Source organism: Mangifera indica, chromosome 7, assembly GCF_011075055.1.
Source record: "Mangifera indica cultivar Alphonso chromosome 7, CATAS_Mindica_2.1, whole genome shotgun sequence".
NCBI lineage: Eukaryota > Viridiplantae > Streptophyta > Magnoliopsida > Sapindales > Anacardiaceae > Mangifera > Mangifera indica.
In genome coordinates, this window is record NC_058143.1 from 11,117,640 (window position 1) to 11,131,779 (window position 14,140).

Here is a 14,140-nt window from a genome sequence, read left to right on the forward strand (position 1 = left end):
CTTTTATATTTCTGTGTTAACACATTTACCTCCCTCATCAACATTCAATTTGATTGTGCTACTCATTGGGGTTGATTGCTCTTTGGTTTCACTCATATTAAACTTTTTAAAGAGGTCGTTGATGTATTTGAATTAGTTGAGTAATATCTCTTCCTCCAGTTGTTTGATTTGAAAGCCAAGAAAGAAATCAAACTCTCTCATCATACTTATCTCAAATTCCCCTAAATTATCTTTACAAAATCTCTACAAAGAGATTCATTAGTAATACTAAAGATAATATCATCTACACATATTTGCATAATTAAAATATTTTACCTATGTCTTTTAATAAATAAGGAGGTGTCTACTTTTCCTTTTGTAAAACTATTTTCAATTAAAAATGTGTATAATTTTTCATACTAAGCTCTAAAAGTTTGTTTTAAACCATAAAAACTTTTTGTAAACTTAAACACATAGTTTGAAAATGGCCAAACGACTATTTCTTACCCAAGGTTTGATGTTTTCTCAAGTTTCCACCCATTAACTATGGAAACACCAAACACCCACCCATGACCGGTTAGATTTAACAAAACCCTAATAGTGGTAAGGGTTAAATCGTCATTTTTGCTATAATATTAAAAATAAACTAAAATAAAATCTAATTTTGCCCCCCTAAACTTTAAAAACTAAAATTTTCCCCTAGCCTAAGTTTTAAAAAATCACAGTTTCACCCTAGGGTTTGGTTTTGAAATCTCCGGTGACCTCTCCGGCTCCGTTGCCGATGGCCTCTCCCTCCCGAAGCAACCTCTCATTCCGACGATCTCTTTCCTCTCATTTGGAGGTTCGATCGACATCGGAGACGCCTTGGGAGACGAAGACGACGGCTGATATAATATAAACATTTGAATCTCTTTCCCAGAAGCCCTGGGAAGACAACCGTTTTCCCAGACGAAGACGATGGCTTCGTCTTCGTCTGGGAACTTCGTCTTCCCCAATGAAGTTTTTCGTCTCCCAAGGCGTCTCTGAGGCCGATCGAACCTCCAAATGGGAGGAAAGAGATCGTCGGAAGGAGAGATTGCTTCGGGAGGGAGAGGTCGTCGGCAACGGAGCCGGAGAGGTCGCTGAAGATTTCAAAACCAAACCCTAGGGTGAAACTGCGATTTTTTAAAACTTAGGCTGAGGAAAAATTTTAGTTTTTAAAGTTTAAGGGGGCAAAAAGAGATAAAAATTTTAGGCGTTAGGGTTCTATTAAATCTAACCAGCCATGGGTGGGTGTTTGGTATTTCCATAGTTAAAGAGGGGACATTTGAGAAAACATCAAACCTTGGGTGGGAAATAGTCGTTTGGCCTTTGAAAATTCATTATTTTCAAAACTAGGTGATTGTTTAACATATACCTCCTCTTGAATAAACCATTTAAAAAGGCCCTTTCAAGATCGATTTGAAATAGTTTAAAAACCAACTGACATGCATAAACAAGCAATATCCTAGTTGTCTCTAATCTAGTTAGAGGTGCATAAGTTTTGTTGTACAAATGTTTTGAATGTATCATTTTTGAGTGCAAGTAATAAGACTTATGTGAATCTTAAAAAATCATCAACAATTACAAAACAATAATGTTTTTCATATAAACTTATAGTTTTAAATAGTTCACACAAATTCATATGCAAGAGTTGCAAAAGTCTAGAAATTGAAACATACTTTTTAGACTTAAGACAAATTCTTGTTTATTTACCCTTAACACATGCATCATAGATATGGTCTTTTTTAAAAACAAGTTTAGATAAACATTTTTACTAAATTTCCTTTTAAAAGCTTTTCCAAAATATTTATGCTTGTATGACCTAATCTTTTATGTCATAATCACGTATTCTTCTTTAATTGACATAAGGTGTAAGTCTCTAAATGCAATGTCATGGAAATTTATAATATAAACATTTGAATGCCTATAACATATTAATGCAATGACATTTGTGTTAGCATCAATGATCTCACCATAGAAAGAATAAAAACTAATTTTGATACCTTTGTCACATAATTGACTCATACTAAGTAAATTATGCTTAAGACCTTTGAATAACAAAACATCATTGATTTGAAAAGAGAAGTTACTTATTGTGCTTATGCCAATTATCATAAAATATACTTTCAAGTATAAAAACATTTCCAAGACCTGAAACTTTCGATTTGAAATTTAGATCAAATCTGACTCATATTCAATTCGAAAAATTTTACACTTCTAGAATTTGATTAACTCTTTTCTATGTGTGACCTATAGGCTCTCCTCTAGGTTGGTAATGACCAGATTCGTGTCAAACTCTCAACCTTATGTTCATCTAGACATAGGCCAAGATTGACCTCTAACAAGCACAACGTCATAACCATATGATTAGTGGAGTGTTAGCATAAAAGTTTTAACCTGTTAGTAATACGGTTGCTCGTATAATTCGATCATTGCATCACACGATATCTCTTTGAGGCTGAAGTATAGATGAAATGTCTCATTTAGAGATCCTCAAGTTACATAGATTAACTTTTATCAATGACTAAAAAACATTAGATCAAGCATCAATTGAATCTCACTATAGCCATTGGTTTAATTGGTCATTGTCATCCATCAGGAGACCCTAACTAAGATATTAACTCTCATCCTTGAGAGTAACGAATCCTCTATTAATCTATCATAGTCTTTGTACAAATCTCGATATAATCAATCACAACTATTTTGGCAATCCTCTGATCGAACTACATTGAATTGGTGTTAAACAATATCGATTCTTACACAAGACAACCTGATGACCTTAAGTCTAAAGATCACATGTATCTTCATTCACTAAAAAGATATATTTCATAGATATTAGAACAAACATCCATTTGAAATCCTTTTGTAAGTCATTTCAGTGAACACGTCTACAACATACACCCATTGTTGTACTAAACTGTCAACAAACAATTTTAATATGTGAGAAATATCATTATCTTTCAGTAAAATCGTTCAACACTATAATAACTTTATCACTATTACTTATGTTATTGATTATGGTAATATCAAAGTTACATACATTTTAATAACAACCTCCTAATATGTAAATAGGGTTCTCATGATTAGGTATCAAACATTGATCCTTTTGTTATAGTTTAACTATTTTAAGAATATTTATCTAAACATATATTAATGTACTATATAGACAAAGAATGCTACAAAAAATTATAAATATGACTATTATTAATAAATTTGTATCTAACACAGGGAATGAGGTAAGGCACCAACCTCAACAAGATCGTATATGAACATATTAACACCAAAACCATGCCTAGAAAGTAAGGCATGAGAGTAAGTTTAAAAAGGTTGAAAGCTGCTTATGAGCCTATAGATAGTTGGCTTGAGTTGCATGTATGCATATTCATAATCATACCCCAACTAGTTTAACAATAAGACTAATTTCAATCATGAGTCGATATGTGTCTTAAAAGTTGTTACATGGGACATTTGTGAGATACTCACAACACACACCCACAATAAGGCATTGTCTGCAGTAAGGTGCAATAGTCTATAATAGGACATAATTACCTACAGTAAGGTGTAGTGGGCTATAGTTGGTCTAAGTCATGATTTCGCAGTCCAATAATGTGTGTAGGGAAAAAGAACTACATAGTATTTAGTTTACATGATCAATATGTCAAATCTTTATTTCCACCTAATTTGACTAATATTGAGATTATTATTACAATTCATAGTTAGGTTAAGAGCTTTTACCTAAATACCGAGGTTTAGTGAGTTATCCAAGTTTAGGATCTCGAGAGAATCTTAAATAACAACACATGACTTTGGAGTTTCTTGAGATATGTTGATGGGATCAAAAGAGATCCCAAGTTAAGTGAGAGAGTAATTGGATTCATATCATCTAAGTAAATAGTCTAAAGTGTACTTTTGATGACCAAATTAAAGTGGATTAAGTCAATAGTAAAATATGGATTAAGTAAAAGTCTAAGTAATCTATTACTTATAAAGTGATTATTATTCACTCTCTTACTTTTATGTCTTGTAAGTAACAAGTGATAGTAACGTTTGCGAGGCGAGAGGGTCAAATGGTATAGGCTGACATGAGGGGCATTTCAATCATTTTCAATGTTTATGTTTAGTGATTTATTTAAGTTTAGTTTTTTTTCTAATATTTGGACCTTACTATACTGTTTTTTTTTTTTAATTGGGATTGTGTTAATTGTTGTTTTTGGATGTCCTTTGAATGTTTCCACTATATACTTTAAAGAAAGAATTTCTTTGGTATTTATATTATATGGATGTTTGAATGAAAATAATATTAGACGAATGAATGTTCTAATAGTTAAATATTATAGCACTTCCCTTTAAAGGACAATACTTATAAAGTAAAGTATTACAAGTTAGTATCAAAACATGATTTTGATATCTAAAAGAGACATTAGGAAGTGTGTAGCTAAATAAGTTAAGTAACCCCCTACGCTACATTGACTACACTTGTAACCGATCATGTAAGTTAAGTTTAATTATAAAGTTTCACCTATTAAATATGATATGAGAATAGCATGAGATTTTCAAGATTAAAATGAGGAGGTCTAAAGAGGTATTGAACCTATAGAGTGGACGTATCATTTATCATATACACTCACAAAAAGGTGTTAGGAGAGAGTCTGTCAATTGGCATCCATAAAAAAAAGTCAAGATAAATTCATACATATCATAAATTGCAATAGATTGAGAAATTGAGTCACATGACTAGGTTGTCGAATCACTATCTCAATTTAGTTTGATCAATATAGTGATCATTTTGGAAAAACTGATTTTTGAAAAGAAAATAGTGATTTCACCATTGAATTTTGATAAATGATTTACATGCATTGCATTTTATCTCATTCAAGTTAGAGTAAAGATAGAACCCTAGATGATGATAGAGAATCGATTAGGAATGCAAGATTAAGATAGAGAAGAAAAGAGAGATGATATTAATTGTAGGATTAGATACTCCTACTTACTGAGTGTTTATCACTCACCCATTTCAATTTTATTTTGTAAGTAAGAGATCACTCTACGGTAGCATGATAACGATTTAGCTCAAACCAAGGTATGAGGGGATTTTGTGCTATGAGGATTTTTTTATTTATTTGATATGTTCATTTATTTTAGGTCAAATGGATAGTGTACACACACTTGGCATTTGATGTTTTGTTTGTTTCTGCATTTACTTTATCGAAAGATATATTAGTAATTTTAATATTGAATGTATTGTTTTTAAGAAAATCGCTTAATGATCAATTATTGATAAAGAGAGAGTAACATTTCTTTCTGAATGTTAGTAATCTTAGAGAGTAGTGTTAGTCCACCACTTGAGCAATGATACATTGGCTATAGTCACCAGGATCAATAACAACCTAGTTCATTGAATCTTAGTTACCAATGGCAGTGCAATTAATATCCTATACCAGTCCACGTATTAGAAAATAGGACTCTTTGAAGCAGACCTTTGTTGACAATGACATTAAAAATTATATGTCAAAGATTTTCTAAGGAACTTAACCAGGAGAGTTAGTATAATCTAATTTGATATAGGAGAGTGAATACATTATTAGACATTCAATTTTGGGCACTACACACAATACTAGGATCAAGAGGCTGAAGTGCCGCACAAGCCCAAGCTGCAAGGCGGTGTTGCCTAGAATCAATGTAGCAAAGGTACTGTAACAACCTCTACAGCTTACCCATTTTGCCATAAAATGGTCACTCAGCCTGTCTGTTACCTGACTATGACCCATTTGTGATTTTCGTTTTTTAACATAGTTTCTCTTCAGTTAAATTATCAAGTTTAAACTTTACTTGTCCAATAATCGGCCATATTACCATTACACTAACACTTAATCTTGAAATGTTATCAGATAGATTTTGATCCATTTCTCTCGTACTAAAATTTTACTTCTTTACCACTCAAACTATGCCTTGAAAACTTATTCATAATACTTTCATTCATCGTCAATCAATCTCAAAAATCAAAAAAACAAAAAAACCACTATTTGCAAATATTATCACTTTCAAAAATCAGTTATTCACTCAACTTTTTTTTTTCCAAATCAAACAAGTAATATATCAAATTAAAGCACTTAATGATGAGTAGAACAAAACCTCTAAACAAATTCAGTTAATTGATCACAAAAATCTCATAAAATTTTCACAAATTACTCTAAATTTTTGTGTTGCAATTCATACACAATAGGAAAGTAAATTTTCAGGTTCATTAATCAACCATGCAACCACTCTGATATCAATTCTTATAAAAAATTTAAGTAAATCCATAAATACTAATTATGCATGCTTGATAGATAACAAGATGGCATAATGATTGTTAAAACACATAAACCAATAATTAATGCAGAGTTATGGAAAAATCTTTTGAGTCATAATACATAAACTTTGTATCTTTATGCAGAAACTTGAATTTGTAAGCGAAAAATTGAATCCAATGACGGATCCTCCTCTGGTAAAGCTGTTTATATATGTTTTTGAAAGGAGAGCTAAACCACTAAATAAAAGGTATATTGGATTCATTATAATGACCACATAAAACCTGTTAAACTATTTTTATTAAATGAAAAATATACTTAATGTTAGCTCATAATTAAAAAAAATTCAAAAACTTGGGTCATATATCAATTTTATCCATAAAAACAATAAATAGCAAAGTATATTATCCAAGATACAATACTACTCTTCCTAACCTTTCCGAAACCAACTAATTGACAGGTTATTATGTTTGCACCATCATTCAATTTCACAAATTGATATCAAAAACCCCACCCTCAAGTCATATTTTATTCCACTAAGTGCAAAATACCAAGTTCAGTAAAATGATGGCACTCCAAAGTTTAACATTCTAGTTTCCAAACAAAGCTCATCACCTTCAACTTAAACTAACCCTCATCGACTGTTAGCAATCACAACAATACGATCATATTTTCAGCTCAGCTTCAGCTTCAACTTTGCCCTTTTTTTTTTTTTTCTCTCTCAGTTGAGGAGATTAAAGAATACTAGCATTTTTTCACAACACTACAGAAAATTCTACCATGACAAACCTAAAATACATAATGCCAGTCAGCTGCACAAAGAAGAGATACTACCCAAGCATAAAATGCCTGAATTTATATTAAAATTCCATGTTCTTAACTTTTACTTACATGTGAAAGAAACTGAACTTCTGCCTTCACAAGCTGGAGTACAAACGACTGCCAACAGCATGCAACTAGAGTACACCTCATTCCAAAGCTCAAAATAAAACTTAAAACCCTTTCCGTCCAGTGCGATTTAAAGAGTTGGTGAATTTAATCTTACCTGCAGAGCTAATTATGAGTCATTTTATCCAACTTCATCACCAAGAGATGATGGACCCACATTTCACTTACATAATGGGAAAGTTGAAACTACCAACGGTGAAACATTATATTCTGAAAATTCAAGGAAACTCTGAGACATAAAAAGTAATACTAAAACGGTTGTAATGCATACCTCTCAAACATAATTCAACAAAATCTTCAAACCAGTTGTTACGTCCACCATAATATTTGAACTGCCAAACTCACTAAAAGTATCAGAGAAATCACACAAGATCATCATACTTTGCCTACATAAGTTCACTGACCTAGACCAGCACACAGATCCACGTCCATCTGCTGTTCAAGCACAACCATCTAGTACCGATCATGTCTCCTGGTCAAGATAGGCAAAACAATGATCAATATAAGAACAATCAATTTAAATTTCACATACATCATTTGAATTGGTTGGTCATTTTACCAGATACCCTGACCTTGATAATTGGATAGGTCAATAACATGGGGCTAAAACGCTAGTGTTTAAAACAATGACACAAGTTGAAATAGGAAATAGAGGACATTTTCCAAATATTCAAGGACAATGAAGATTATATGGTAACAATCATCAAGCATGCAAGTTTAGATCATGCTTTGTTTTTATATAGAAAGGAACTGAGAAAACCAAAACAATCACTTGATAATATTTCCAGGGTGTAAAACTCTTATGCATAAAAAAGCATTTTTGTTATATGATTAGATAGTGGAAAACTCTAGTCTAGCAATTATATATTAGCTCAAAAATTTAAAACAAAAAAAGAAACAAAAAGTGGAAAGTAAAATATCAGAAGGATGCTAAGAATATAAATGAAGCAAAGCAAGCACCTGCGACGATCATAATCTCTTGAACGTTCCATTGACCGAGAGCGTGACCTCTGCTGATTTTTTGAATCATAACTACGGTGGCGATTTGAATTTCGGTCACGCTCTCGATCATATCCACGGTCTCGTTCATAATACCTATCACGATCTCGGCTACTACGATCATAATCCCTACCCCGGTCAAAGCTGTCTCCTTGACGATGATCCCGACTCACACTAACTTCCTTTTCGTGGTCCCTGCTTGCTTCCCGGTCACGATCTCTACTTCGTTCTTTTGATCTATACAATAAAAAACAGCATATTAAGGACAAGTTAAGGAAAATGAATAATAATAAGAGTATAATAATGTCTGCAGATTACCTTTTATCATCATATCGATCTTTCCGACTCTTGTTTCTCTCTTCCTGACAAAAAAAAATTACCCATAAAGTACCACTGAAAACCCCTTTATATAACATGATACACCACTTCATATAAGCTAGCTATGATAGCAACTTTTTTCTTCATAGAATACTGAACTATGATAATAACTCGTAAGTACAATAGGGACAATTTTCAAAGTCCAAATAACCAGAAAGTGATGAGCTATTGAACCTATTGAGCAAGTAATTAGATTATACACCACAAATACTCCAACAACAATGACATGACAATGCATCTCTTCAAAAACATGCAAACAAAAGCACACTAATAAAAGGGCTACCTGTGCCCGAGCCCTTAAACCATACCACCCAGTGCACACAGGTACAGTAGCACACATCACTAGACCTCAGACCTGAGCTAAAATCAATAGCTACCTAAATGTGATCCACATTAGAGCAAAATAGGTGATGCATCTTTCAAGTTCAATATGTATCAATCATAGGTACATCATCCACATAGACTCAACCACACTTAAGAGTCTATTTAGATGAGTTGAGAAATTAAAAGCAAATTCATTCTCCGAGATAAGGAAAACCCACAGATGGTATACTAACTGAGAATCTCTATAGAAAAATTCGAAACATTATACCAGCACCTGAACTAACATATTCGCGATACCAGCTTAAGGACATCTCAAAGGCATATACATCAAACATAGAACATATCACTAAACACATTCATAATATTTTAACTTATGTACATAGAACATATCACTAAACACATTCCAAATATTTTAACCTATGTTCACACTGTCCAATTTGCATGAAAATTTGAATAACTGAACAAGAAGAATAACCAACAATGGATCAAAAACAGTTAAGTTGAAATTTAATTTGCCCACTAACTCCTCTCCTAATATAACACCTTCTACTCATTTGATATGTATATTTGGGAAATTAGGCAATAAATTGCATCAACTTCCAGATGATAACAGAGTGAACTCTGTTGAGTTGTATATGAGTTGTACCTCTAAATTAGGAAGAAAATAATTAGGGTGATTGTATCTTTGTAAACTAGGAAAGTACATATACTCTTTCCTAAAGTAGGATTTAGAATTTCATATAAATATTGATGTAAATTCACTCTTTTGATATAGAATATTTTTCTCAAGGTTTTTCACAAACTCCTTAAAAAAATTGTCATACAAAAAATATGAACTAAAATCAAGCAATGGCTGCAAAATTTTCAAAGAGAGAATATAAAACCGTACACATCATAAACATGATGGACCTTTGCTAAAGTGGTTTCCAAGGGAAGTTTAGAATGCTTCAAATCCAAATAAAATCTTAAGAAAACTTTTTTCCTCTATAAGACAACATAAACTAACAACAACCAGCACTAACATGGCAGCAGTAAACAAAATTTATTAAATTGTAAAATTCACATCTTACCTGAAGCTCTGCCAGCTTATCACGGATTTGCATATAACCTAAATGAAGCTTCCCTCCAAAATGATCTGCTAAGCGACGATCACTGGGGGTGACAAGACAAACAATATGTTTAACCATATATATAATAAGCTTTCAACAGACAAGACACTTATATGATGCAGTTTGGTCATATATTTCTATCTAAAAATAGCAGGATCACAAGCTTATAAAACAGAAAAATGACGCACATTCTTTAGCTGCAAAAGTTATCCCCGTAAAACTGGCCCAAAAGCCTGCTGGTGACAAGGAGGTACAATAGTCGGGTCAAAAGCTGAAGCACTTGAAACCCAAAATACAGATTCTCTGTTGCTCTCAGAACAACTAAAAAACAAAAAGAAATAGTGATTTGGAAAGATGATAAATATTTTACCTGTCATAAATGCTTAAAAATGCTCCACAGATGTCACAAACACGTAGCTTCTGATCAGTCTGAAACACCATAGGAATCAACAATAGTAAGACTTAGCATATAGCCCTTAGATCAACTAGTTAGCATTACATGAAACTAAATTTGAGTAAATTTACAACTAGTCCACCACATAGATTATCAGACTAACTTTATTTCTGTATCTAAATTGTTTACTTCAGTATTATCGTGCCAAATATAAATAAAAAGGGGAAAAAAGAAAGAAAGAGAATTAAAGAAATTCAAATATCAAGCAAAAAGATGAACTCACAATGCGAACATCTGCAGCGGTGTACTTGGAGGAATCTAGAACAGGTTCCTGTCTGGCAGGAAGCTGAAAGAAAAAGAAATAAAGCATCATAAGTTTAAAAATGACATCTAAATACTGATATAACCCAAAAAGGTTTTAAAAAAAGAAATAATCATTAAAGTAAACCAAGAGTTTGGAGAGTAAGACCTTCTTAAGTGCTTCAGCCTCTTCCAAAGCCTTTTGTGCCTCATCTACCATTCCTTGCTCACCTGATCAATCAACAAGAATTTAGAGAACTGCAAACAAATAGCTTTCCATAATAACCAAAAAAACAAAGTTACCCACCTATAATAAAAAAGATCTTCAGTTTTATATGAAAAACAATTATTAGTAGAAAAAAACCTAGTTGGTGAACTTTTGTTAGCAAAGCATGCATAGCACATGTAAATAAGCAATTAACTTAAATTCTGGCATTGATCCATGAAAATAACTATTGACTAAGATTGAGTTACCACTCACCAAGATCTTCTGCCTTCTTCAGCTTCTCATTAATCATTTCTTGCGTACGAGCATCAGGAGCAGGTACAGGCAAGGGTGCCAATGGCAGTGGATTGGGGAGGGGTTGAGGCAAAGATGCTCTATCTTTGTTGAAGGCATCCAAAAGCAGTATGGCCTGTGGCAATAAGAAAAATGAGACATAGACGAAAGTCGAGATATAATTCTATAATTAAATTGATGAAACCTTTCAACATCATTTAGAGGGCTCCAAATCATATGGTAATACAATTAAATATGCAAGACCATGATCATGAGATAAATCAAATAACTTACTATCAATCAAAAAGCCATTACATACCTGTTTGTCAGCTCTTGTTGTTCTGAGTTCTTCTACCACTTCCAAAGCTCGGATTTTAAGATCTGTCTTGCCTTCAAAATCTGCAAGTTAAAGCAATAATCTCAGTATGTTTTGGTCCACTCAGAGTTTTTTTTTAATTTATTAAATAATGTTTGTAGAAGGCATGCGCAATATATATAGTAAATAATAAATATATAAACAAATTTTAAACTTTAAAGGCAACCCAAAATTTTATACAATTCATTCAAATTCTTGCAGCTACAATTGAAGTACAAAATCTAAGTAAACGCTGTATGGTAAACATGATACTTTCAACAACTAATTTAAATCCTGATATATACAAGTGTCCATGCCACGTTTCCTGTTACTGCATGCCATAACACAACTCATGTGGCAGTAAAGGCAAAATTTGGCCAGCTAGCACATTGTGATCCTAAAAACACATAATTTTTTTATTTTGGGTATCACTCTCCAAATGCAAGAACACGGAGAGAATCAGTTTAGCACCTAATACAACACAATGGAAATTTTCAGCCAAAAAGAATGCAAGATTCAGATCTACAAGCATATTGAGGAAGCAATCAATTCCTATAGCTATCTTAAATTCAGACAATCTAAAACACTCAAAAGAAAAGAAAAATTCACAATTGATTAAGGAGAAAATTTTACCAAATTGATCAGCTTCTTTCAACTTCTCCTTGATCTGCTTAGACAACTCAAGTACCTCAGGTGTCTGCAATGTTGGCAAAGAAAATTAAGTTAGCACAGAAAAAAAGTCACAAGATAAAAAGTTACGAACTATGTGGTACGGAAATAGAAACATGGAAACGCAAAAATTTGGAAACGGAAATGCCGAAACATATTTTCTGAAAAATATAGGAAACAGAAACATGGAGAAACATATCAATATGAAAACTATAGGGTTTTCTTATAAATATCAAATTTTATAAAAGAAATACAACAACTCGTATTTCTTTAATAAAAAACAACTTTTTAGTAACAATAAAGTGTATACTCAACCAACTTGGCTTATCAATCGACAATCAAATAAACAGTGTACATCAAATTAACATCCATTGAAATCAGAGTTAGTGTTTGAAATTGTGAAGGAGAGTGAAACATGAAATCGATTAAAAAATAAGGAAAAGAAACGTGTTTCAATTTTTTTCTATATTTCTGAAACATCCCCGAAACATTTCATACCAATTTCAAGGTGTTTCAAAAACGCAGAAACACACCATGGGTGCATGTCAGTGCTTCCTAGGTTACAAAAGTGGAGCAAACAACTCAATCATCACCTGAGTCACCTCAGAGACTGATATAGCAATGGCAGCCTTTGCATCATCATCCTCGAGACGCTTAAGAGCTCTAACAATTTTCCTATCGCACTCAACAATGAGTCTGTCAATAGCGTCTTCTAATTCTCTGTCATAATTATCAGTGCCCTTTGCCTTTGCTGCCTCATATCTGGAAAAAGTTAAGGCAACACAGATATATTTCCCCCCAAAACTAGAATCCCATCCAATAGTATTCAATTTAATAAGTTTCCACCAACTAAAATAAGCAACCATATCATAACATTAATATTAACACTTTTGAGGTAGTGATCTCCTCAAACGATGCCAAAACTGCCTTGATGTATGAACCTTATAACATAAACCTTAAAAACCCAACAAATTCAATGGGAATCAACAAGTTCAATTTATATTGGCTAAGGGAAAAGACAAGACAATTTTAACTTCATTTCTAGATCAAAGATATCAAAAATAGAATTATTCAGTATACTTCAAGCTGATAGCCACTTGCAGATTATGGATAAATATTCTCCAATCATTATGAATATTTGGAGGGAATAATGGACAAGCAATTTCAATTGCAAATTCAAAAAAAGGTATGCCTCTTAACAAAAATTTAAATTCAATAATTCGATGGTCATAGCTAATAAGTTATCAAGATTCATAATATAGTACCAATACCAGCGCCATCAACAATGCAAAAATTGTTAGCATTTACCATTCAATCTACGTAAAATAATTTTGGGTTACAATTCACTTTAGTAGCCAAACTGACACGGAATTTAGAGGTGTTAACAAAAGGATACTCTTTTCTCAATTGCAATGAATGAACTTTCGGGCACGGTCCCATATCCATTTTCTGTCAGAAAATAGATAAATAAATAAACACAAATCCAAACTCCCAAAAAAAAAAAACAAGTTAGGGCTTCAAACTCGAAACGAACAAAAAAACAAAATTAAGTACCGTTAATTGAAAGAGCTCGTGAGGGCAAAGTCCGGCCAAGAAGAGACGGCACACATCGCGATCGTAGTACGTGCGATTAACTTCCTGAACGTCGCCGTTTCGATTGGCGCCCATCAACACGTCGAGTTGCTTCCTCATGGCGTCCATCGTGGTCGTATCTGTCTGAGTGTGTTCGATTTTATCTTCCTCGTTAGTATGGGAATCCTCGAAAACTGCGTGAGAGCGACCAAGTTAGGGTTTGGATTTTTCTGTTACAGAGTGAGTGCTCTGCTGGTTGTGTTTGTGAAAACGTGATGAGGTAACATAGTTGGTTTTTTTTAA

The 14,140-nt window shown here is 32.9% G+C and overlaps 1 protein-coding gene and 1 pseudogene across 2 annotated transcripts; both read right to left on the reverse strand.

The window, feature by feature from the left end:
• The window catches only part of LOC123221719, a 27,567-nt pseudogene extending 20,260 nt beyond the window's left edge, over nt 1–7,307 (reverse strand).
• LOC123221718 (U1 snRNP-associated protein usp106-like) lies at nt 7,009–14,126 on the reverse strand. 2 transcript variants are annotated; one of them, XM_044644621.1, is made up of 14 exons: nt 13,820–14,126; nt 13,662–13,714; nt 12,859–13,027; nt 12,230–12,293; nt 11,561–11,640; nt 11,224–11,377; nt 10,912–10,973; nt 10,726–10,788; nt 10,419–10,477; nt 10,010–10,091; nt 8,556–8,599; nt 8,199–8,474; nt 7,643–7,710; nt 7,009–7,570 (listed from the first exon to the last, which is right to left on the reverse strand). In XM_044644621.1, exons 1-13 carry the CDS (start codon nt 13,964–13,966, stop codon nt 7,692–7,694), a joined length of 1,272 nt encoding a protein of 423 aa, XP_044500556.1. In that variant the 5' UTR covers nt 13,967–14,126; the 3' UTR covers nt 7,009–7,570; nt 7,643–7,691. The 2 variants fall into 2 exon arrangements, with proteins under 2 accessions (XP_044500556.1, XP_044500555.1); XM_044644620.1 differs by having other exon boundaries at nt 7,009–7,710; nt 13,820–14,125.
• Between the last annotated feature and the right edge of the window lie 14 nt (nt 14,127–14,140).

Bases quoted from the DNA above. Each gene is read 5' to 3' on its own strand.
- LOC123221718 (XM_044644621.1), bottom strand. From the start codon at position 13,966: ATGGACGCCATGAGGAAGCAACTCGACGTGTTGATGGGCGCCAATCGA. The intron at 11,641-12,229 runs GTAAAATTTTCT...TTTAACTTGCAG, and splicing joins GAAAGAAGCTGATCAATTTG to ATTTTGAAGGCAAGACAGAT. The intron at 10,092-10,418 runs GTAAAATATTTA...TGTCACCCCCAG, and splicing joins TTTTTAAGCATTTATGACAG to TGATCGTCGCTTAGCAGATC.